General features: G+C 41.5%; 1 protein-coding gene across 6 annotated transcripts in view; it reads left to right on the top strand.

Moving 5' to 3' along the window:
* Nucleotides 1–1,029: 1,029 nt before the first annotated feature.
* OPHN1 (oligophrenin 1) overlaps nt 1,030–26,697 on the top strand; it is a gene marked incomplete at its 3' end in the record, with an annotated part of 608,646 nt that continues 582,978 nt past the window's right edge. For 4 of the 6 annotated variants that reach the window (XR_013813217.1, XM_079765073.1, XM_079765070.1 and 1 more), the window contains exons 1-2: nt 1,219–1,719; nt 1,840–1,997. Coding sequence is in view for 5 of the 6 variants with exons in the window: in XM_079765073.1 (XP_079621199.1) it covers nt 1,844–1,997 (154 nt within the window). Of the gene's footprint in view, nt 1,194–1,217; nt 1,720–1,839; nt 1,998–26,697 lie in introns of those variants that run through there. The other 2 variants (XM_079765071.1, XM_079765074.1) reach the window with 2 other exon arrangements.

Raw genomic sequence — 26,697 nt, 5'->3', positions numbered from 1 at the left:
TAATTTGTTATAGCAGCAGTAGGATACTAATCTAGGTGGATTATTACTCTATTTACAACCCCTTCACTTCTGGCTTTTCTAAACTTTCTTTATAGGGCAATGTAATTTTAAACACTTCTCCAAAATCAAAATGGATCTTTTTGTCCATGTGCACACTATTTTCCAGCTCCTAGCTAATCTTCATGTCAAGGAAGCCACCTGTTCAGAGTAGCCCCTATTGCCAGAGTCACTCAGTTAATTGAGCATTATTCCATGCACCGAAAGATTTTGGGTTAGATTCCTGTATCCCAGTTGGGGCTCCTGTGGAAGACAACCAGTAGATGTTTCTCTCTCATTCACATTGAGGTCTCTCTGTCTCTCTAAACATGTTCTTTGGTGAAGAGGATTTAAAAAAAGAGTAGTTCCCTTTCTCTGCAATGGACAATGGACAAGGGCCCTCTTAGGTAAGCTGCAAGGCTATATTCAAAACATCCTCTTTTTAGGTTTGCCACTTCCACATGGAAAATCATGTGATTTAATCAACGGCCTATGCAATGAGTTGGGTCATAAAAACCGTGTTCTGAGGTCCTCTTCAGTGAAAAGTGATCTCCTAATTATGGCTTTTTTTTTTTTTTTTTTTTTGGCAGGCGGTTCTGAACTTAACATAGAGGGCCTGGAGTAGGAGTCACCCCTGCTGGTCGAAGGCCCATCAGAATTAAATCGATAGGGTAGAGAAAAAGAAGTTGGTAAGTCAGAGGGAGGTTGTAAGAAAAACAAATAAACAGTCCAGCCAAATAATGGTAAATGAGAAATGGCCTTCCACAATATCTTCCCGGGCTCTGTTCCAGTTTCTGAAAATTTCCACATAAGACTCCAGGGTGGCGCACCTACCCCTGGAGGCTGGGCTGGGCCCGCGAGGCTGGGGCCGGCTGGAAATGCCTGTCTGGGAAAGCTGCTGCTGGGGCGGGGTGGTCTGGAGATCGATGGGAGGAGTCATGGGGCGTAGAGAGGAAAGACTACGTCTCCCAGACCTCCACGCTTTCCAGCTGGAGTCCTAGGGCGCTGACTGCTCCCCAGTTTCCGTAGGGAAGCGCTGGGCCACTGCACCTATTGTGTGTCGCGCTCTTGCTCTCCGCTTCCCGCTTGGGTGTCTGTGGAGGAAGGCTACGTTTCATTGCCGCATCGGCTTAACCCCTCCGGTGCCTAACAGGACAGTAAGTCGGCTCCCTGCGACCAGGAAAAACTCCTGAGAGCTGTAGGACTCGGGTAACAAGACCCTAGGGTGCAAAGAAGTCAGTTGAAGAAGGAGCACGAGTTCTAGGGCTCGGTACCCCAGCTTCGCTGGGGTGGGACAGAGGCGCTGACTTTAAGAAGGAGGGGGGAGGGGAGAGTACAATCTGGGTTGCCCGCGGACTTCTGCAAAGGAAATCTGCTAGCTCGGAAGCGAGGAGCAGGGAGGAGGGCCGGCTCCCATCCCCAGCTCCCGCCCCGCCTACACCTTGGGCGGGCTGAAGTGTCACGTTTGCAATTGCTATCTGGCCCGTCTCTGGAGGAGAGCTGGGCTACAGTTTCTGCTGCTGGTTTGGGGAGGTGATGCCTAGGGGGCATGCTGATTGCTAGGGAGCACCCCGCTGGGATCCGACTGCCTTAGTTAGCTCTCCTGGTCATCTGAAGCAATCCTTGGATCGCCAGTTTCCGGTACAGACCAGTCAGCTGTCCCCAGGAATCTCATCGGAACAGGTATCTGTCCTCCAAAGGGAGGGAGGCTGCATATAATCCATCCCATCAACTACCCCTATTGTGCCACTGATGCTGTTGGTCTTTGTATCTTTCTTTTCTCCTCCCAACCCCCGCCACCAGAACCATGGGGCATCCCCCTCTGGAGTTCAGGGACTGCTACCTGGACAGCCCTAATTTTCGTGAGAGGCTCAAGTGTTATGAGCAGGAGCTGGAAAGGACCAATAAATTCATCAAAGACGTGATCAAAGACGGCAACGCGCTTATCAGCGCAATGAGAAGTAAGTGAAAGGCTTGGGGATGAGGTGTGTCCTTCCTTGATCCAGTGGTTCCGGCCTTCAAGCTTTTTCTCACCGCTAGGGGAAGGGAGGATTTAGAACATTGGGCCTTTACCTTTAGTGGCCTGGACCTTGTAAGACACGATCTATTGCTGTGCCAGGGACCCTCTTGCTCTGCAACTATCATGGCACATTGTTCCAAAGGGACAAACTGCCTGTACTGTCAGACATGTTTAGCACCCATGCCTGCGCAAGGGGACATCCAAGCTGACCAAGTAACTGCTCCAGCACCTCTTAAAGAATTGGGAATTAGGGTCAGCAGCTTGAGTAGTGGTTTTGCCCTGGTCTCTAGTTGCTACAGATAAGTGTGGGGACAATAAAACATTCCCCATGGCAAGTTATTTTCTAAGGAAAGCACGTTTCCTCTGGTAATTTTTTTTTTTTTTTAAGTTTTGGTTAAGCTCAGTCTAAACCCAGAATTATTGGATGGCCTCACATGCCACTGAATTCTGCTTGAGTGTGGAACAAACAAAGACCTGCCTAGTCCCTGGCATAAGGAGCCTACCCCCCAGGGAGCAAATTATAGGGCTAGGGTTGGGAGCCATAGGACTCAAGGAACCTCACCTAGCTTGGCTTTCCCAGTGGTCACAGACAGCTGTGGGACTCTGATCCCCCATCCCCAGTGTGTGGAGTTTTTATTTCTGCAAGTTAGCAGAAAGCTTGGAGTAAGAGAAAGAATAATAAACATCCCCAACAAGAGTGCAGGCAAATCAACCATTTGTGCCAAAGTATATACCCAGAAGAATGGATAATAGTGATTGGGTGGAGTGATAATTATTTTTTTCTTTTCTTGGCTGAAAGATGATTGTGAAAAATAAAATCAGACTCACTGGCAAAAATGTCCTGTATGCTTATAACTTTGTTCTGAGTGGATTTATCCCAAACACACTGCATCCAGTTCCAGTGTGGGGATCTTCTTAAGGCAGATGCAGCCAACCAAGAGCACAAAGGGAGAAAGGCAGATGCAGCCAAGCAAGAGCAGGGAGGGAGAAAGGCTTGGAGCATCAGCACACTGGTAACTACTACCAGCTGGTATTTGTTGTGTAGCTCATTTGATTTGCCCCTTGGAATCTGTGCTTTCCTAGCACATGCTGTCTGGCTACTTGATTTATGTATTTATTTATTTTAAAATGTATTTTTATTTATTTCAGAGAAGAAGGGAGAGAGAGAAAGAGAGATAGAAACATCAATGATGAGAGGAAATCATTGATTGGCTGCCTCCTGCACACCCCCCATTGGGGATCAAGCCCACAACCTGGGCATGTGCCCTCGACCAGAATCAAACCGGGACCTTTTAGTCCACAGGCTGATGCTCTATCCACTGAGCCAAACCGGCTAGGGCCTGTCTGCCTACTTTAGTCAGAATATATAAATTGTCCAAGTGCCTGCCTGTCTTTTGATTGAATTTGCTCATTTATTGGTTTGTCCTGTTGTGGCAGCACCTTAAAGATGGGGTATTTGATGTTGATCCTTAGAGACTTATAGGCTTTGTGATGTTTCCCCACTGAAGAGTTCATTTAGAGATTAAAGATATGCAGGTTGTGCCACAAAAGTAGTTAGAAAAGTGAGGGTTCACCAAAAGGAAAAGGGGGGAATGTTCGGGTTTTCTTTTTATTTACTTATTCCAGTAAACTGCTTGGTGCAGTATCCATAGTCAAGTGAAGCTCCTCATAAAGCCCCAGGAAGGAAGTGGCTTTATGAAGTATAAGGTAACTTGAAAGTGTTTGTGCTAAAATAAAATGACCAGCTAAGGCACATCATAGAGATTAAGATTCATAAAAAAAGTAATTCAATGAAACATTTGAGGAAGGCAAAAGCTTAGTAAGCTAGGGGCAAGAATTAGTTTTATTCTTTCATTTTCTGAGACTGAGCCTGGTAAGAGTCAACAATTATGCAGGCCTAGACCTTTGAATATGTGCAAAAGATGCAAGAGCTATTTTGACCCAGGGCCTTCTTGATATTTTACAGTGGTTTTCTGTTTCTGAATATGCATAGAAAGCCCAAAAGAAGACAAGTAGGAAATAAAACCAAGAAGCTAACCCATACCCCATTTCTTTCCTGTAAGATGCATGATTCTAAAACTGTAATTAGCAAGAGGCAAAGGCTGGATGTTTTTCAGTGTGTTGACCACAGTAATATTTATACTCCCACTCTGCTTCTTCATGCTGTGCTAGCAGGGCATCGGTTTGAGAATAGGTGGGGGTGGGAGTAAAACAAATGTAGACTCTTGCTTTGTGTGGAGGAAAAGGAGAAGAGAACACTGGGAATTGGATCTTTAAGACGTGGGTTACCATCCTGGCTTCACCAACCTGGGATAAGATGGCACAAATCACTTACTTCATCTGTAGAGTGGGGGTAATTATACCTACCTCACAGGACTTTTGTAAGGCTCAAAGAAGGTAATAGATTATGAAAGTGCTTTGTAAATGGAAACAGCTAAACATTGTAAGTTGTTCATAATATATCTTCAGTTTAATAATATACTGCTGGTGAATGTGTACTTGTCAGGAGGTTTCCGAAGGGAAATGCATCAGCAGACATAGTGGGGAGCATATTTTTGTTATCATCTTGTTGGAAAATGTCACAGCAGTTCATTTTGTATTCATGTGTGTGGGTTCATTTTGGGTTTTGGAGTCTGGCATTAAAAGTCAGGGAAATGATTGATACCTTATTTATTTAAATTATGAAGCTGACCATGGAATTAAATGGCTAGTGTTTCTAGGAATTAATGAAGCATGGTGCATGGTGCTGTAAACCCCCATTGCAGTTTTTGTGACAGTTGTTAGCCTAGGTGGAACTTGATTCTTACATTTATCCTGCTGGTGTCTGATTTTGTGCAGAGCTCTAGATGAGGTTTTAGTCACAACTGTGTGTGATGCTGAATTTATTAAATGTAGGTCCTGTTTGAATATATAGATTTGCTTAGCTCTATTCTCAGAGGTAATTGATGTTATTAATGATATTCAACATGTTTTCCTTGGGGATATGGTTGATTCCCCCTTTAAATTTGATCCATTTATAATTGTTGAAGTACAGGATGAAGCTTATAACTTAAAGTAATAAAAATAAACACATTGCTACTCTGAAGGTGAATAATATTGCCCTTTTTTCTGTTTGTTCTTTGTTTTTATGTTGACAGTTTTGGTCCCTGATGTATCTGAATATTTTCTAAGCTCCCAAGCTAGGTATTTGGAACAAGTATCCTGTGGCTCCTGCTTATATCCCAATGGAACATGATATACCTTATAAGTGTTATTTACAGTTCCATAAATACATACCATTCATTCAGTAAATATTCGTGCACATACTATATTCAAGTCGTTGTTCTCAGCGCTGTCACAGATGTGACAGAGTGAGGCACAGATGGATCCTGCCCTTAAGGAGTTCCCAGACAAGATGTAGGGAGAGATCAGTATTGTATAAGGTAGTAAATATTGATCAGAGCCATAAGAGTGAGACAGGTGGATACCATTGTGTGAGACATCAGAGGGAGAGCTCATTTCCCAATGGGAGGACAAAGAAAAAGGAAGAAGGAGCATTGGAATTGGCCAGAATGAATAACACTTACACTTGTTTAGCTGTTCTCACGTGCAATGTATTCAAATCTTGCAACAGCCTTAAGAGGTAAGGATTATTATTCTCATGTTATAGATGAGAAAACTGACCATTAGAGGCCTTATGTAACTTTCTCTACTAATAAGGCAAGAGTCTGAATTAGAACTCAGACCTGACCCTAAAGCCCTGCTTATTTTATTGCATTGCACTGTATTCAGGACAGGGCATTTATTGGGGGTAGTAATGACACAGAATGTAAAGGGATAGCAAATAATTCAAGTCATATGGAATATGAGGTGCAGGAAGGGTAGTTTGGGAGATAAAGTTAGAATGGAGTTTGAGGTCTTGACCATGCAGGAACTGTTAAATACTTCAGACTTTAAAAAAATATATTTTTTATTGATTTCAGAGAGGAAGGAAGAGGGAGAGAGGGATAGAAACATCAATGATGAGAGAGAATAATTGATTGGCTGCCTCCTGCACACCCCACATTGGGGTTCGAGCCCGGAACTCGGGCATGTGCCCTGATCGGAAATTGAACCGTGACTTCCTGGTTCATAGGTTGATGCTCAACCACTGAGCGACACTGGCCGGGCACTTCAGACTTTTTAAAATTAAACTTATTGGAGTGACATCATATGATTCTTAACTTTTTCTGTCTGACTTATTTCACTTAGCATAATATTCTCAAGGTCCATCCATGTTGTTGCAAATGGTAGTATTTCATCTTTTCTTATGGCTGAGTAGTATTCCATTATATACACTGAGTGGCCAGATTATTATGATCTCTGAACGCATAATAATCTGGCCACTCAGTGTATAGCCTATATAATAAAAGGCTAATATGCAAATTGTCTCCTCAACCAGGAGTTCGACCAGCAGGCAGGCCAGCCAACCACCCATGTCCCGTCCCCCTGGCCAGGCTGGCCGGACCCCACCCATGCACGAATTCATGCACCGGGCCTCTAAAATACACACACACACACACACACACACACACACACACACACACATACACTGAGTGGCCAGATTATTATGCATTCAGAGATCATAATAATCTGGCCACTCAGTGTATATGTACCACATCTTCTTTATCCAATCATCTATCGAGGGACACTCCAGTAGTTTCCATGTCTTGGCCACCATGAATAATGCTGCAATTAACTTTTCTTCATAAGCAGGGACTACTAAAAATGTTTTTGGTGGGAGAGAGGCATGGATTGAGCTATGTATTATGAAGATTCATATGATAGTGATGGGTAAGGTGTTAGCAATTTCACACAAATATTTGTGACTTTTCAGCAGTTAATTGGCAGCTTTAAATTTTTTTTTTGATGTAGCACAGGGGCTTGCAAACTTCTTCTGTAAAGGGTCATATTTTAGGTTTTGAGGGCCATGCAGTCACTGTGGCAATTAACTAATTACCATTGTTATGAGAAAACAGCTATAGATAATACATATATGAAATGAGAATGGCTGTGTTCTAATAAAACTTGATTGGCATTGAAATGTGAATTTCACATAACTTTTACATGTCACAGAATATTATTCTTCCTTTGAATTTTTCAGTTGTTTAAAAATGCAAAAACCATTGTCAGCTCAGCTAGGGTACATACAAAAATATGTACTGGCTGGGTTTGTCTCACTGGTTGTAGTTTGTGGACCTCTGAAATAACTAGTTAACCTAAAAAAAACCTAAGTGGATTTTTACGGGTAAAGCAGTGAATATAGCTATTGGGAAAATATTTCACATTTTCTATCAACTAGTTTTACTTTGTCATGCTGTTAATTATGCCTCCTCTGGATTCAGGGATCACATGCTCAAATGCTGTGAGAGGCCAAGGAGAAAACAGAAAAATATGAAGCTGTTGGAAGTGGGTTAATAGGATTGGAGTGATTGGGGTAAAATATGGCAGCCTTACCCCATTCAAAAAGTCTTTACTTACTTTAAAAAAATATGTTAGCTAAATAAAATATATTCACAACCTAATTTCAGTAAGGTTGCAACTCCTGAGCTAGATGATCTAGCTATATCAGTCTGTGAGTCTTGGACTCTAATTGGCTTGGAAAGTGGAAGGTAACAGAAATTTCTCTGTGGAAGTACCACTGTACACTGTTTGCAAGTGATAAAGGCAGGAGGATGGTATAATGGGGAAAAATAATAGAAATGATGTCTAGATATCTGCATATGGTGCTAATTCTGGTTCTAATGGAATCTGTGACCTTGGTAAGTAATTTCACTGGGTCCCTAGGTCTGCAGCTTTATAAAGGTGGGGACCTATAAGGTCACATTCAGCTCTAACATTCCATGACTTTTTTTTAAATCTTCACCCAAGGTTATGTTTTTACTGACTTTTAGAGAGAGAGGAAGGAGGAAGAGATAGAGGGGGAGGGAGGGAGGGAGAGGGAGAGATAGACACATCAATGTGAGAGAAACATTGATTGGTTGCTTCTTGTATGCACCCTACCTGGGGATTAAACCCACTACCTAGGTATGTGCCCTGACCAGGAATTGAACCTGCAACTTTTTGGTGTATGGGACGATGCTCCAGTAAACTGAGTCATCTGGCCAGGTCTCCGTGACTTTTTAAAATTTCATTTTATATTGTATTTTAATCATTTGGGAAATGACTAACCCAATTGTAGCTTCTAACTTTATGCCTACATAAATTGTCATATTATTTTAGTGTTCATGACAGTACTTAATTAAAAATTTTAAAAAATAAAAAAATTAAGTAGCTGTCAAAACCCAAGGATGATATACCTTATATGTATGTACGTTTGTGTGTGTGTGTATATATATATATATATATATATATATATATATATATATATATATATACTAGAAGCCCGGTGCACGAAATTCGTGCACGGCGGAGGGTTGTCCCTCAGCCCAGCCTGTACCCTCTCCAATCTGGGACTCCTGGAGGGATGTCCGACTGCCCGTTTAGGCCTGATTCTGGTGGGATCGGGCCTAAACGGGCAGTCGGACATCCCTCTCACAATCCAGGACTGCTGGCTCCCAACTGCTTGCCTGCCTGCCTTCCTGATTGCCCCTAACTGCTTCTGCCTGCCAGCCTGATCACCCCCTAACCACTCCGCTGCCAGCCTGGTTGATGCTTAACTGCTCCCCTGCTAGCCTGTTTGCCCCCAACTTTCCTCCTCTGCCAGCCTGGTCACCCCTAACTGCCCTCTCCTGCAGGGTTGATCACCTCCAACTGCGCTCCCTTGCAAGCCTGGTCCCTCTCAACTGCCCTCCCTTGTAGGCCTGGTCCCTCACAACTGCCCTCCCTTGCAGGCCGGGTGCCTCCCAACTGCCCTCTCCTGCTGGCCATCTTGTGGTGGCCATCTTGTGTCCACATGGGGGCAGGATCTTTGACCACATAGGGGCAGCTATATTGTGTGTTGCAGTGATGATCAATCTGTATATTACTCTTTTATTAGATAGATAGAGGCCTGGTGCACGGGTGGGGGCCAGCTGGTTTGCCCTGAAGGGTTTCTTGGATCAGGGTGGGGGTTCCCTTGGGGTGTGGGGCGGCCTGAGCGAGGGGCCTGTGGTGGTTTGCAGGCCATCCACGCCCCCTGGCAACCCAAGCAGAGGCCCTGGTATCTGGAATTTATTTTCCTTCTACAATTGAAACTTTGTAGCCTGGGGCGGCAGCCATTTCTGGGGCGGCAGCCATTTCTGTGGCAGTTAATTCACCTTCTACAATTGAAACTTTGTAGCCTTAAGCGGGTGAGCCCGGCCAGGGTGTGCGGAAAGCTTTGCTTCCCCTGTTGCCGCCGGCAACCCTGGCCTGCTCTCTCAAGCTCCATTCTGCCGCCATTTGTTTGAATTTGTTTACCTTCTATAATTGAAACTTTGTAGCTTGAGTGGAGGCTTAGGCCTGCAACAGCTATGGAAAGCTTGGCTTCCTCTGTTACCTGGGAAACCTTGCTCTCTGTGGCTGTAGCCATCTTGGATTGGGGTAAATTTGCATACTCGCCCTGATTGGCTGGTGGGCGTGGCTTGGCTGGTGGGCGTGGCTTATGTAGCGGAGTGGTGGTTAATTTGCATATTACAATTTTATTAGAGAGGATATATATATATATATATATATATATATATATATATATATATATACTAGAGGCCCAGTGCACAAAATTTGTGCAGGGGGTGTGTCCCTCAGCCCAGCATGCACCCTCTCCAATCTGGGACCCCTCGAGCGATGTCCAACTGCTCGTTTAGGCCTGATCCCGGTAGGATCGGGCCTAAACAGGCAGTCGGACATCCCTCTCACAATCCAGGACTGCTGGCTCCCAACTGCTCGCCTGCCTGCCTGTCTGAATGCCCCTAACCACTTCTGCCTGCCAGACTGATCACCCCCTAACCACTCCCCTGCCAGACTGATTGATGCCTAACTCTCCCCTGCCAGCCTGTTTGCCCCTAACTGCCCTCCCCTGCAGGCTTGGTCACCCCTAACTGCCCTCCCCTAAAGGCCTGGTCATCCCCAACTGCCCTCCCCTGCAGGCCTGGTTCCCCCCTGAACTGATCTCCCCTGCAGGCCTGGGTCCCCCCAACTGCCCTTCTCTGCAGGCCTGGTCACCCCTAACTGCCCTCCCCTGTGGGCTTGATCACCCCCAACTGCCCTTCCTTGCAGGCCTGATCCCTCCCAACATCCTTCCCCTGCTGGCCTGATCACTCACAACTGCCCTCCCCTGCTGGCTATGTTGTGGAAGCCATCTTGTGTCCACATGGGAGCAGCCATCTTTGACCACATGGGGGCAGCCATCTCGTGTGTTGGAGTGATGGTCAATTTGCATATTACTCTTTTATTAGATAGGATATGAGATATCAGAAAGAAGAATTACTTCACTAAGCCCACACATATATATGCACAGCCATATATACATAGGCTGCCTTGTACCAATGAAAACTTATGTCTTAAAAAAATCTAAAGATATATTCTGTATTAAAAATATACATAAAGTTGATGAAGTTGAAATTACAACCTACTCTTCAAGTTTTACAAAAAATGTCCCCTTTCTTACATGTTATTCCTTTGAACACAAGAGTTTTAGATGTTTAGGTGACCTTTTGGGTTGCCTGTTTAGCTCTTGCTTTGATACCTGGGGCACCTATCTGGTAAGTGAGTGGTTTTCTGGAAGGATGGGTTGATTCCATCTTTGAGGTGAATTTGATATTGAATATACTTATTGGAGTCATCTTTAGCTTGGCACAGAGAGAACCTGGGTGTTAGTTCCAATCCTGCTATTAGCTAGCTATATAACATTGAATAAGACTTTAGTGTCATCAGCCTGAGTTTTCCCATTTGTAAAATTAGAAGTTTGGTCATTGAGCTTCCAGGTTCCTCTTGGCATGATCATTGTTTTCTGGACTGTCAACTGTCTTGCTCAAATAGTTAGATCAACTATAGATTCTAACATAAACTTTAGAGCCAATTTATCTTTAACCTGGGAGAGTGGGCAAAAGGAAAATCTAGATGCTGTGTCTACCATGAGCAGATGACTTGAACTGTGCTAGCCTATCTGATTATCCTCTTGAATGCATCTTGACAGGTGTTAACCTGATGCCCTTCAGTTCTGTCCTGAATAGCTCTATAGTGAGGGAGAACAAAGCATTTAATCCCCTTGGGGTGGGTGTAGTGCCATGGTGTGCAGGGAGGAGTTGGTTACGTAATATACATTCTCAGTCTGCAGACAGACTGTCATTATCCCAGTGATATTTGATCAGTGCCTTGGAGCACATGGAGTTATTTTAGATATCCTCCAGAATAACTCAGATCAATGTAATGAGTATGTGTTATGGTACTGATGTTAGTAGAGATGAAGCAATGGCAGATGGAATTTGGTGGAGACTATATTGTCATGTTTATTGGATGTCCTCAGCAAACTATATTCCAAAGTAACTGGACTGGGGGGGATTTCTGTGAGAACTCAGGTGGAAAGTGAATCAAGCCACGCTTTCAGTGTGACCATGTATAGAACCTGTGTTTTTTTAAGGGATGGGGGATGGTGTTGGGGCAGAATAAGGAAGTTTATAGCTTGACCTGCTTGTTAAGAAAATTTTTCCAATCAGAGTTAAGAGTGATGAAGGAAAATTACTTTTTAGCTCATTTTTATAGCCTCATTTTTAAAGCATAGCCAGAATCTTTTGTTTAACATCTGTTTTTCTAATCAGTTAATACAGAAATTTCCTAAAAGCCCATGAGGATCTGGAAACATACATATTTTTCATTGGGAGTACTCTGGAAATCTTGAGCTGATTTTTTTTTGTGTGGGGTGGATGGTTTCATGATGCTTTATCTGGCTTGCATTAAGTGTTAAAGCCTTGTATAATGTAAAGGCAATTCAATAAGGTTTTACTAAGCACCTACTTATGTGTCAGGCACTATCCTGGAAATTGGGGATATAATGATGAATAAGATTGCTATGAGCATACATTAAATACTTGATTACCCACTTAAATAATTTAATTACAATTGTGAGAAGAGCTACAGAGAAGTTGAGTGTATGATATATATTCTATCACATGTTACAGAATGGGGCTTTGTGGGGACAAAAAGGAGCTAGACCAGCGGTCACCAACCTTTCGGACTTCACGGACCACCAGTGGTCTGCAGATCACTGGTGGGCTACCGCTGAGCTAGACCATGGCAATGTAACTGTCCATAGGGGAAAAGAATAAACCAAGGAAGAAGAGCTCCTAAGTCAAAGCTCCCAGTTTTACTATCTTGGTAGTTAATGGCCCTTGTAATGAGCAATACTTTTTACCTACTGCTTTCTTCTTCTTTTATAAGTATACTAGAGGCTCAGTGCACAAAATTCATGCCTGGCTAGGGTCCCTAGGCCTGGCCTGCGATCAGGGCTGATTGGGGCCTTACAGCTGCCCATGGGGCTTCCCTTCCCGGGCTGCTGGCTGCCAGCTGGGGCCTTCCTTTGTTCTGCGCCGCCCCCTGGTGGTTAGTGCACGTCATAGTGAGCGATCAAACTCCTGAGCTCCTGGTCGAACTCCTGAGGGGACACTGCATATTAGCCTTTTATATATATAGATAAAAATGATTTTTTAATAGGAAGCACATAAACATGGTACAAAATTCAAAAGGTACAAAAGGGTAAATCTTTTCCCTCCTCCTATGTCCAGTTCCCTAGTTCTCCACCTTAGAGGCAACAAGTGGCAACTGCTTATCGATTCTTAAAAACACTGTCTCAGTGCTTTTTTCAACTTCTGCTTTCTCAGGATTATGTTCTATTGTAGGCAAATTTCCAGGCACACTCTGACAAGATTTCTTTCAGATTGTACTTAGTGGGGATGGTAGACTAAAGATCTCAGAAAATCAACTCCTCCATAAAAGCAAAACAAACAAACAAAAAAACAAAACAAAAATCAAAGCAAATAAAACTCCACTACCAAAAATTGTCACAATCAACTTTTTCAGAGCTCTCAAAATTAGCCAAAAGGCTTGCAATAATCTGAAGAGTATTTCTTGATGAAAACATGGTGAATCTCTGAAGCATCAAGGGATTTTTGCATTTTAACTTACCCTGCCTCCCATTTCATTCTCGAAACCTTTGTGGTAGCCTTGAAAACCCATAGCTTCATTACAACAGTAGCTGTGGAAATCAGCAGCCTTTCAGTACCTGAGGGAGAAGACTCATTTTGTACCTTCTCAAAAACTCACATATCCACAGAACTCATACCCACAATCTTGTCACTACTTAACATGTTTCAAAATTACCTAGAAAAGCCCCATTCATAGGGCTTCTCATTATGTCACCTGACTTGGAGCTAGCTCAGTGGGAAAAGTTCTGTCCTCAGGGTGTTTAAGACCTGAGAGGACTCCAGTTTCTCTACTCTGGCTGAACTTGAGGCAGAGTTATAAATTGCCTGGGTGAGTGTTGAAGGAATGTCCTAACATGCACATAGAGCCCCTCAGCAAAGGAAGTAGATTTAATGGTTCAAGACATTTAATGAGATTTATGAACACTTACTTGCTGGCCACTAAGATAACCAAGCAGAGACTTCAGTGTCTACACACTATAGAAAATATAAATATTACAGAATTAGTCCAAGAAATATATATACTAAACAAATAAACAGCAACAGCAACAATGACAAAAACAATAATAGCAATAAAACCTGGGGATCAGGAACTGATTTCCAGAAATACCACATTATATTGCCTAAAATGTCCAATTTTCAACAAAAAAATATGATCAGACATACAAAAAAACAGAAAAGTATGGTCCTTACACAGGAAAAAAAGCAATCAGTGAAAACTGTCACTGAGAGGGCCTAAATGTTGGAATTTAGACAAAAAAATTTAAATCAGGTAATACAAATATATTCAATGACATAAAGGAAACCATGTCTGAAGATTTAAAGGAAAGCACGAGAACAGTGTCTCACCAAATACACACTATAAGGACATACATATTATTAAAAAGTACCAGATAGATATTCTGTAGTTGAAAGTAAAATAACTGATATAAAAAATACACTACGTAGACTCTACAATAGATTTGAGCTGGAAGGAAAAAGGAACCATAGATCTTGAAGATAAGTCAACTGAGATGATCTAGTCTGAGCAAAAGAAAGGAAAAAAAATGAACAAAAATGAATAGAGCTCCAGAAACTGTGGGACACTGTGAAGTGAATTAATGGGGGTCCTAGAAAGGAACAGAAATAATATTTGAAGGCATAATGGTTAAAAAAATTCTTAATATTTGATGAACAACACTAATCTCCAGGTGCATGAAGCTCAACACATTCTAAATTGGATAAACTTAAGAAGATCTATATCTAGGTCCATTATAGTCAAACTGACAAAAACTAAAGACAGAGAGAATCTTGAAAGAAGCAAGAGGAAAACGACTCATCAGGTGAATGGGATCCTCAATAAGATCAAGAGCTGATTTATCTTTAACCATGTAAACCAGAAGGCAATGGGTTTATACACTGAGTGGCCAGATTATTATGATCTCTGAACGAATAATAATCTGGCCACTCTGTGTGTGTGTGTGTGTGTGTGTGTGTGTGTGTGTGTGTGTGTGTGTGTGTACTAGAGGCCTGGTGCACGAAATTCATGCACGGGGGTGTGTGTCCCTCAGCCCAGCCTGCACCCTCTCCAATCTGGGACATCCCTCTCACAATCCAGGACTGCTGGCTCCCAACTGCTTGCCTGCCTGCCTTCCTGATTGCCCCTAACTCCTTCTGCCTGCCAGCCTGATCACCCCCTAACCACTCCCTTGCCAGCCTGATCGATGCCTAACTGCTCCCCTGCCAGCTTGTTTGCCCCTACCTGCCCTCCCCTGCAGGCTTGGTCACCCCTAACTGCCCTCCCCTGCAGGCCTGGTCACCCCTAACTGCCCTCCCCTGCAGGCTTGGCCCCCTCCAACTGCTCTCCCCTGAAGGCCTGGGTCCCCCCCAACTGCCCTTCCCTGCAGGTCCGGTCACCCCCAACTTCCCTCCTCTGCCGGCCTGGTCACCCCTAACTGCCCTCCCCTGCAGGCTTGATCGCCCCCAACTGCCCTCCCTTGCAGGCCTGGTCCCTCCCAACTGCCCTCCCCTGCTGGCCTGATCGCCCACAACTGCCCTCCTTTGCAGACCTAGTCCCTCCCAACTGCCCTCTCCTGCTGGCCATCTTGTGGTGGCCATCTTGTGTCCACATAGGGGCAGTCATCTTTGACCACATGGGGGCAGCCATCTTGTGTGTTGGAGTGATGGTCAACTTGCATATTACTCCTTTATTAGATATGTGTGTGCATGTATATATATATATATATATATATATATATATATATATATATAATTTGCAAATTACTCTTTTATTAGATATGTGTGTGTGTGTGTGTGTGTGTGTGTGTGTGTGTGTGTGTGTATGTGTATTAGAAATATATATGTGTATTAGAGGCCCGGTGCATGAATATGAGAGGCCCGGTATGTATATATATATGTGTGTATTACAAATATATATGTGTATTAGAGGCCCGGTGCATGAATTAGTGCATGGGTGGGGGGTCTGGCCAGCATGCTGGTCGAACTCCTGGTCGAGGGGACAATTTGCATATTAGCTTTTTATTATATAGGATATACACTGAGTGTCCAGATTATTATGCATTCAGAGATCATAATAATCTGGCCACTCAGTGTATATTCGAAGTACTGGAAAGAGAATGTCAACCAAGAATTTTGTGTTCATTAAAACTATCATTCAAAAATAAGGGAGAAATTAATACATCATCAGGGAAATACCAGTAAAAGCAAAAACAATTTGTCACTACCAGACCTGCCCGACAAGAAATACTAATGGGAATCCTTCAGAATAAAATGCAAGTATGATAGATGGTAACTAAAATCTGCACAAAATATTAGGAGTGAATTAATCATCAAGATGGTGATGTAGTAAAAGTGGACTCACATCTTTCCACAACCACATCAAAATTACAATTAAAATACAGAACAACCATCATTCAGATCCATCTGAAATCTGACTGAATGGGAGCCCTGCAACTAGAGAATTAAAGAAGAAACAACATTGAGACTAATTGGAGGGGCAGAAATACAGAACGGGCTGGTCCGACACCCATATGTGGCATTTTTTTTTCAATCAGAAGGGATATCTTGGCTGAGGCCTTCCATGAGGAGGAATGGGTCCCAACCTTACACCAGAACTGTCAGCCTCGGTACCAGTGGTAACAAGAGAAGTCCCAGTAACTTTGGGATGTAAAAACCATCAGTTCCTCCGAAAGGGCCCATGCATGGATTTACTCAAATTCACTCCCTCTGAGCTCCAATGCTAGGGCAGCAGCTTGAAAGGATCCAGGAACATTGGGAAGGAAGTCCTCAAACTTTTTAAACAGGGGGCCAGTTCATTGTCTCTCAGACCATTGGAGGGCTGGACTATAGTTTAAAAAAAAACTATGAACAAATTCCTATGCACACTGCACATTTCTTATTTTGAAGTAAGAAAAACAAAACTGCAAAAACACCTGCATGTGGCCCGCGGGCCGTAGTTTGAGGATGCCTGAACTAAACATTTAGAATGGAAAGTCAGATAAAGAGCTTTACAGACAAGAAAAAAGATAAAGGAGTTCACCACCACCAAACCAGTATTACATGAAATGTTGAAGGGTCTTTTTTAAGAAGAAGTAGAGGAAGAAGAAGAAAAAATAAGAATAAGAAAATGGCACTAAATACATATCTATCAAAACTTGAATTTAAAAATAAGAATAAACAGCCCTAGCTGGTTTTGCTCAGTGGCTAGAGCTTTGGCCTGTGGACTAAAGGGTCCCAGGTTCGATTCTGGTCAAGGGCACATGCACATGTTGTGGGCTCGATCACTAGTGGTGGGCAGGCAGGAGGTAGTCAATCAATGATTCTCTCATCATTGTTTCTTTTTTTAAAAAAATGCTTATTATTAATATTTATTGTCTAAAAATTTACATATACCTCCTTTCCCCCCCCTCCCCCGCTTTAAACACCCTCCCCGCAGCCATTCCCACCCCAGGCAAGCTCCCACCGCCCCAGTCTGTGTCCATTGGTTATGCTAATATGCATGCATACAAGTCCTTTGGTTGCTATCTCCTCCCTCCCCCTCCTCTGTCATTTGTCTCTGGATCTATTCTTGTTCATCAAATTATGTTGATCATTATATCCCACATATGAGTGAGATCATGTGATATTTATCTTTCTCAGACTGGCTTATTTTGTTTAGCATAATGCTCTCTAGTTCCATCCATGCTGTTGCAAATAGTAAAAGTTCCTTCTTTTTTTATAGCGGCATAGTATTCCATTGTGTAGATGTACCACAGTTTTTTAATCCACTCATCTTCTGATGGGAACTTAAGTTGTTTCCAAATTTTATCTATTGTAAATTGTGCTGCTATGAACATAGGGGCACATATATCCTTTCTGATTGGTTTTTCTGGTTTCTTGGGATATAGTCCTAGAAGTGGGATTATTGGGTCAAATGGGAGTTCCATTTTTAACTTTTTGAGGAAACTCCATACTGTCTTCCACAGTGGCTGCACCAGTCTGCATTCCCAACAGCAGTGCACAAGGGTTCCTTTTTCTCCACATCCTCTCCAGCACTTGTCATTTGTTGATTTGTTGATGATAGCCTTTCTCACAGGTGTGAGATGGTATCTCATTGTTGTTTTGATTTGCATCTCTTGGATGATTAGTGACTTTGAGCATGTTTTCATATCTCTCTCGGCCTTCTGTATGTCCTCTTTCAAAAAGTGTCTCTATAGGTCCTTTGCCCAATTTTTGATTGGATTCTTTTAACAAATATTTTTTTTATTGAGGTATTATATGTGTACATATCTTACCATTGCCCCCCCCACCCCACACCCATACATGCCCTCACCCCCCAGAGTTTTGCGTCCATTGGTTATGCTTATATGCATGCAAACAAGTCCTTCGTTTGATTTCTTATCTCCCCCACCTCTCCCTAACCTTCCCCCTGTAATTTGACAGTCTGTGTGATGCTTTACTGTCTCTGTATCTATCTTTTTGTTCATCAGTTTATAATGTTATTTATTATCCATAAATGAGTGAAATCAGGTGGTATTTTTCTTTCATTGACTGGGTTATTTCACTTAGCATAATATTCTCCAATTCCATCCAGGTTGCTGCAAATGATGAGAATTCTTTCTTTTTTATGGCAGCATAGTATTCCATTGTGTAGATGTACCACAGTTTTCTGATCCAGTCATCTGCTGACGGGCACCTAGGCTGTTTCCAAATCTTAGCTATTGTAAATTGTGCTGCTATGAACATAGGGTTGCATATATCCTTTCTGATTGGTGTTTCTAGTTTCTTCGGATATATTCCCAGGAGTGGGATTACTGGGTCAAATGGGAGTTCCATTTTCAGTTTTTTGAGGAAATTCCATACTGTTCTCCACAGTGGCTGCACCAGTCTGCATTCCCACCAGCAGTGCACGAGGGTTCCTTTTTCTCCGCATCCTCGCCAACACTTGTCGTTTGTTGATTTGTTGATGATAGCCATTCTGACAGGTGTGAGATGGTACCGCATTGTTGTTTTGATTTGCATCTCTCGGATAATAAGTGACTTTGAGCATGTTTTCATGTGTCTCTTGGCCTTCCTTCTGTCTTCTTTTGAAAATATTCTGTTTAGGTCCGTTGCCCATTTTTTTTTATTGGATCATTTATCTTCCTTTTATTAAGTTGCATAAGCTGCCTGTAGATGTTGGAGATTAAACCTTTATCAGTGATAGCATTTGCAAATATGTTCTCCCATAGAGTGGGCTTTCTTGTTGTTTTGTTGATGGTTTCTTTTGCTGTAAAAAAGCTTTTAATTTTGATGTAGTCCCATTTGTTAATTTTCTCTTTAGCTTCCCTTGCCTTAGGGGCAGTGTCAGTGAAGAAGTTCTTTTGGCATATGTCTGAGATTTTGTTGCCTGTGGATTCCTCTAGTATTTTTATGGTTTCCCGTCTTATGGTTAAGCCTGTATCCATTTTGAGTTTATTTTTGTGTATGGTGTAAGTTGGTGGTCTAATTTCATTTTTTTGCATGTATCTGTCCAATTTTCCCAACACCATTTATTGATTGAGCATAGTGGTTTGTGTCGATATCTGGATTCTCTATTGTGTTCCATTGATCTATATGTCTGTTCTTGTGCCAGTACCAGGCTGTTTTGAGAACAGTGGTTTTGTAATACAGCTTGAAATCTGGTATTGAGATCCCTCCTACTTTATTCTTCTTTCTCAGGATTGCTGTGGCTATTCGGGGTCTTTTTTTATTCCCGATGAATTTTTGGAGAGTTATTTCTAGGTCTGTGAAATATGCTGTTGGTATTTTGATGGGGAGTGCATTGAATCTGTAGATTGCTTTGGGTAGTATGGACATTTTAATGATGTTGATTCTACCAATCCATGAGCATGGTATGTTCTTCCATCAGTTTACTTCTTCCTCTATCTCTTTTTTCAGTGTCCTGTAGTTTTCCGCGTATAGGTCTTTTACCTCCTTAGTTAAGTTTATTCCTAGGTATCCTAATTTTTTTGGTGCGATGGTAAATGGGATTGCTTTTTTAGTCTCTCTTTCTGTAAGTTCACTATTGGTGTATAGAAATGCCATAGATTTCTTGGCGTTAATTTTGTATCTCGCTACATTGCCGAATTCATTTATTAAGTCTATTAGTTTTTTGATGGATTCTTTTGGGTTTTTTATGTACAATATAATGTCATCTGCAATTAAGGACAGCTTCACTTCTTCTTTTCCAATTTGGATGCCTTTTATTTCTTCTTCTTGCCTAATTGCGATAGCTAATACTTCCAGTACTATGTCAAACAGGAGTGGTGAGAGTGGGCATCCCTGTCTTGTTCCTGTTCTTAGGGGAAATGGTTTTAGTTTTTGCCCATTGAGTATGATGTTTGCTGTGGGTTTATCATATATAGCTTTTATTATGTTGAGGTATGATCCTTCTATTCCCACCTTGTTGAGAGTTTTTATCAAGAAAGGGTGTTGGATTTTGTCAAATGCTTTTTCTGCATCAATTGATATGACTATGTGATTTTTATCTCTCAATTTGTTTATGTGATGTATCACATTTATTGATTTGCGGATATTGTACCATCCTTGCATTCCTGGGATAAATCCTACTTGGTCATGGTGTATGATCTTTCTGATGTATTGCTGGAGCCGACTTGCAAAAATTTTGTTGAGGATTTTGGCATCTATGTTCATGAGGGATATTGGTCTGTAATTCTCTTTCATTGTGTTGTCTTTATGTGGTTTTGGTATTAGGGTGATGCTGGCTTCATAGAAGGAGCCTGGAAGTGTTCCTTCCTCTTGAATTTTTTGGAATAGTCTGAGGAGGTTAGGTTTTAGTTCTTCCTTGAATGTTTGGTAAAACTCCTGTGAAGCCGTCTGGCCCCCGGCTTTTGTTTGCCGGAAGCTTTTTGATGACTGCTTCAATTTCTTCCATAGTTACTGGCCTGTTGAGCTGTTTAGATTCTTCCTGATTGAGTTTTGGAAGGTTGTATTTTTCTAGGAATATGTCTATTTCCTCCAGGTTGTCCAGTTTGTTGGAATAGAGTTGTTCGTAGTATTTTGTAACAATCCTTTGTATTTCCTCGGGGTCTGTTGTTATTTCACCTCTTTCATTTCTGATTTTGTTTATTTGGGTCCTCTCTCTTTGCTTCTTGGTGAGCCTGGCTAGTGGTTCATCAATCTTGTTTATCCTTTCAAAGAACCAGATCTTGGTTTTGTTGATCTTTTTTATGGTTTCGTTGGTGTCTATGTTGTTTATCTCTGCTCTGATCTTTATTATTTCTTTCCTTCTGCTTACATTGGGCTTTTCTTGTTGCTCTCTCTCTAACTCTTTGAGTTGTTGGGTTAGGTAATTTATTACCATTGTTTCTTGTTTTTTTGCAGTAGGCTTGTAGAGCTATGAACTTCCCTCTCAGGACTGCTTTCGCTGTGTCCCATAGATTTTGGATTGTTGTGTTTTCATTGTCATTTGTTGCCATGATGTTTTTTATTTCTTCCTTGATGTCTTTGGTAACCCAGTAATTGTTTAATAGCATGCTTTTTAGTCTCCATGGGTTTGATTTCTTTGGGTTGTTTTTATTGTATTTGATTTCCAGTTTTATGCCACTGTGATCTCAGAAGATACTTGATATGATTTCTATCTTCTTGAATTTGGAGAGACTTTGCCTATGTCCTAACATATGGTCTATCTTTGAAAATGACCCATGTGCACTTGAGAAGTATGTATATTCTGTGGCTTTGGGTGAAATGTTCTGAAGATGTCGATTAATTCCATCTGGTCTAATGAGTCATTTAGGACTGATGTTTCTTTGCTGATTTTTTGTTTAGAGGATTTGTCCAATGGTGATAGTGGGGTATTGAAGTCTCCTACTATGATTGTATTGCTGTCAGTCTCTCCTTTGATATCTTCCAGGAGTTTTTTAATGTATCTGGTGCTCCTGTATTGGGTGCATATATGTTTAACAGAGTTATTTCTTCTTGTTGGATTGCTCCCTTTAGTATTATGAATTGGCCTTCATTATCTCTTGTTATGTCCTTCACTTTGAGATCTAATTTGTCAGATATAAGTATTGCTACCCCAGCTTTTTTTTCATTTCCATTCGCCTGGAAAACCTTTTTCCATCCCTTTACTCTCAGTCTGTGTGCGTCCTTTTTATTGAGGTGGGTTTCCTGTAGACAGCAGAAATATGGGTTTTGTTTTCTTATCCAATCTGTTACCGTGTGTCTTTTGATTGGGGCATTCAATCCATTTACATTTAAAGTTATTATTGATAGGTACTTATTTGTCGCCATTTTTATTCTGTACCCCTGTGTTCCTTCTTTGCTTCCTATTTTTTTTTTTTTTTTACAGCAGACCCTTTAGCATTTCTTGCATTGCTGGTTTGGTGGTGATAAACTCCCTTAGTCCTTTTTTGTCTGTGAAGCTCCTGATTTCACCTTCAATTTTGATTGATAGCCTTGCTGGGTACAGTATTCTTGGATTCAGACCCTTCCTTTGCATGACTTTGTATATTTCATTCCATTCCCTTCTGCCCTGATGAGTTTCTGTTGAGAAATTAGTTGCTAGTCTGATGGGGTTTCCTTTGTATGTAAATGTCTGTCTGTCTCTGGCCGCTTTTAAGATTCTTACTTTGTCGTTGGTGTTTGCCAACTTAATTATAATGTGCCTTGGCGTCTGTCTTTTGGGGTTCATTTTGCTTGGATCTCTGTGAGCTTCTTGGATTTGTGTGGGTTTTTTATTCCCTATATCAGGGAAGTTTTCTGTTATTATTTCTTCAAACTGGTTTTCTATTCCTTGCTCCGTTTCCTTTCCTTCTGGTACCCCTATTATCCTGATGTTGTTTTTATTTCGTGTTGTCCCGAAGTTCCCTTAGGCTCTCCTCATGCTTTCTAATTTTGTTTCTAGAAGCTGTTATACTTCGGTATTTTTTGCCATCTTGTCTTCTAGCTCACTTATGCGGTCCTCTGCTTCTTCTAGTCTACTCTTGATGCTTTCTATTGAGTTCTTTACAGCAGCGATGTCATTTTTCCTTTCTTCTTGGTTCTTCTTCATTTCCTCTTGGTTCTTACTCATATTGTCAAATTTGTCTTCCATCCTTTTCAGCCACCTTATGACCATTTCTCTGAATTCCTTCTGTGATAGGTTGTTTGCCTCTAATTCGTTTACTTCCTTTTCTGGTGATGCCTGCTTTTCTTTCCTATGGGGGGCTATTTCTTTGTCTCCCCATGGTCTCTCTTCTCCGGATGTCTGGTTATGTAGTTCTCTCTCTCTGGCGTTGATTTAAAGGTACAAAATACAACACAACCAGGCACAACACACAAGGCACTGAACAGAATTGTATTCATGATATTAATAACCTCCAATAAAGGTGACCACCAGAGAAAGACAAATAACGGAATGGGAGAGGAAGAGGAAGAGTAAAAAGAAAGAACAACAACAACAAAAAATGAGTGTGAATTTGAACTTCAGAAAAGATAAGAAAAAAAAGTAAGAGAGACAAAAACGATACTAAGAGAAAAGGGGAACAAACTATATATATGGGGAGTAAACTCCAATAGAACAACCACTAATCTCAGCAAATTCCAGCAACACGAGCCTGGAGATTAATACAAACTGCAACACCAAGTAATATCAAGTGAGGCAAGGGAAAACAAAAGTAAAAAACAAACAAAAACAAAGTAAACAAAAGAACCAACCAACCAAACAAAAAGAATAATCAAAACAATCTCATAAAAAAGCATAAAAATTCAATCTAATCAACATTCAAGCAAACAACAAGAAAAGGCCAGAGAGAAAAACAATTTTTTAAGGTAGCGTTGAGAGAGGTATATATGGACTTGGAGCAGGGGGTTGGGAATTAGATATATAAGTAGGGTGAAATTTTAATAGAGGGTAGACTGAAAAAGTAGGGAAAATCTAAAGCCAGAAAGGGTTAAGATAAACAGGAGACCAAAAGGGGAAAGGGTAGGAGGAGAGTGATGGCAGAATGTTAGCGTTGAGATAGGGTAAAACGATTGTAAGGGAAAGATGCAAATAGAATGTAGGACACTAATCCCAGAATAAAAGGAAGAGAAAATCAAATGACATTTAAAAAAAAAACAACAGTAAAATAATAGTAATAATAATGCTGATTGAAAATAAAAATGTAATAATTAAAAAGGTGAAAATCGAGTGAGGAAAAAGAAAAAATTTTAATTTCTTAAGTAAAAGATGCAAAAAATGAAAATAAATAAAAAATTAGAATAAAAAAATAAAAAAAAAATTTAAAAAGAATTTAAAATAAAAAATAGGAAGACTAAAATGTACAGTAGTGGCTGTCATTCACTTCCTCTATTATTCTGTTTGGTACGCCTGTTTCCCAGTCTGGGCGGTATTTCAGTTCCCTTCGTTCCACTGCTCCTCAGTGTTGTAAGCCAGTCCTGATTTTGAAGCCGGCCGTGTCTTAATTTCTCATATTTATTTTTGATTACACCAGAGACAATTAGCATTTCGGCCCCTGGGTGGCAGTGTTTCTGAATTGATTTCCGGGCCTCTCTAGCTTCTCTCCCCCCCCCCCCCCCCCCATGGCACTCACTACCGGTTTGTGGAGGTGTGCGCCTCAGAGCTGCCTCTCCGATGGTCACACCCAGCTCTGCTCCCCAGGTTCTGGAAAAACAACTTCCCCCTGCAGTCTTTCAGGGTATTCCCCAACTGGGTTTTCCTATGTATTGGGCTTAGTAATCAGAGTCGGAAAGAGCCCAAGTATGCTGACAGTGGGTTTGCGCGCAAGACTAAGGAGCCTGCACTCCTTTGAAAATTCTTAGTCTGACCCTCCTCGTCAGATTAAAATGAGTTGCTTTTAAGAGATCACTTCTGTTAGCAGCTCAGAGGACCCCCTTCCACATTCATGGGTCACGGCAGCTCCAACTGCCGCAGATTTTTCTAGGCACAGACCTCCCGGGTCCTGACGGTCCTGTGGCTCGCGTGCTTCCATTTCCCACAGTGGGGATCAGAAACCACACCTTATCCCAGGCGAAAACTGACCTTTCTGTGGTGCAGTGAAGAGTTCCTTTGAATCCAAATGTTTGTGCCGATAGGGGACCAGTGTTCTGGTGCTCACAGCTGTTCAGTGTTTGCAGTTGTCGCGGAAAGTCAGGTTTCCAATAAAATCCTCCTTTCCTTGCAAGATGGCAAGGCCCCCGGTTATCCCGCAGCTCCGGGAGGGGACCCAGCCCCTGTGGGTGCTGCACGGTCAGGGGAACCCTGCCCAGCGCTCCCCCGCCTTCTCCTGGAGTTTAGCTGTCCCTTGGCTTGCCAACATACACTCCCCCTGCGAACCTCTGCCGCTCCTACTCTCCGCCCCAGTACCAGACTCCAAACACGACTCTATTCAGCTGCCATTTTGAGCAGAACCGATTGGATTGTTTATCTTCCTTATGTTTTATGAGTTCTCTGTAAATTTTGGAGATTAAACCTTTATCTAAAATAGCATTGGCAAATATGCTCTCCCATGGGGTGGGCTTTCTTGTTTTTTTGTTGATGGTTTCTTTTGTTGTGCAGAAGCTTTTTATTTTGATGTAGTCCCATTTGTTTATTTTCTCATTAGTCTCCATTGCCCTAGGAGCTGTGTCTGTAAAGATATTGCTTTGAAATATGTCTGCTATTTTTCTGCCTATGGAGTCTTGTAGGAATTTTATGGTTTCCCGTCTTACATCTAAGTCCTATAGCCATTTTGAGTTTGTTTTTGTGTATGGTGTAAATTGGTGATCTAGTTTCATTTTTTTGCATGTATCTGACCAAATTTCCCAGCACCATTTATTGAAGAGACTGTCTTGACTCCATTGTATGCTCTTGCCTCCTTTGTTAAACATTAATTGACCATAATGGCTTGGGTCTATTTCTGGGTTCTCTGTTCTGTTCTATTGGTCTATATGTCTGTTCTTGTGCAGGTACCAGGAAGTTTTGAAAACCGTGGCTTGGTAATATAGCTTGATATCTGGTATTGTGATCTCTCCAACTTTGTTCTTTTATCTCTGGATTGCTGTGGCTATTCAGGTCTTTTTATATTCCAGATGAATTTTTGGAGAGTTTGTTCTAGATCTTTGAAGTTTACTATTAGTATTTTAATGGGGATTGCATCAAATCTGTAGATTGCTTTGGGTATTATGGACATTTTAATGATGTTGATTCCACCAATTCATGAACATTGTATGTTCTTCCATTTGTATATGTCTTCCTCTATCTCGTTTTTCAGTATCCAGTAGTTTTCCAAGTACAGGTCTTTGACCTCCTTAGTTAAGTTTAGTTCTAGGTATCTTATTTTTTTTTTGCTGCAGTGGTAGATGGGATTGTTTTTTTTCTTTTCTCTTTCTGTGAGTTCATTATTGGTGTATAAAAAAGCCATAAATTTCTGGGTGTTAATTTTGTATCCTGCTACATTGCTGAATTCATTTATTAGGTCTAGTAGTTTTCTGATATGGAGTATTTTGGGTTTTATATGTATAGTATCATGTCATCTGCGAATAAGGACAGTTTTACTTCTTTTCCAATTTGGATGCCTTTTATTTCTTTTTCTTGTCTGATCGCTATGGCTAGCCCTCCAGTACTATACCGAACAGGAGTGGTTTAAGTGGGCCTCCCTGTCTTGTTCCTGTTCTCAGGGGAAATGAGTTTAATTTTTGCCCATTGAGTATGATGTTGGCTGTAGGTTTGTCATATAAGGCTTTTATTATGTTGAGGTATGATCCCTCTATCCCCACTTTGCTGAGTTTTTATCAAGAAAGGATTTTGGATTTTGTCAAATGCTTTTTCTGCATCAATTAATATGATTATGTGATTTTTGTCTCTCATTTTTTTATTTACTGTATCACATTTATTTATTTGCAGATATTGTATCATTCTTTTTTTTTTTTTAATTTCTTTTGAGAGCCAAAATTTTTTTTCATTTTTTAAATTAAGGTATTATTGTATCATTCTTGCATCCCCAGAATAAATCCCACTTTGTAATGGTGTATGATCTTTCTAATGTAATGCTGCACCATTTTGCTAGAATTTTGTTGAGGATTTTAGCATCTATGTCAGTGATGGGC

Source organism: Cnephaeus nilssonii, assembly GCF_951640355.1.
Source record: "Cnephaeus nilssonii genome assembly, chromosome: X".
NCBI lineage: Eukaryota > Metazoa > Chordata > Mammalia > Chiroptera > Vespertilionidae > Cnephaeus > Cnephaeus nilssonii.
The sequence above is the reverse complement of the archived record's forward strand: the minus strand, read 5'-3'. Positions and strand labels throughout refer to the sequence as shown.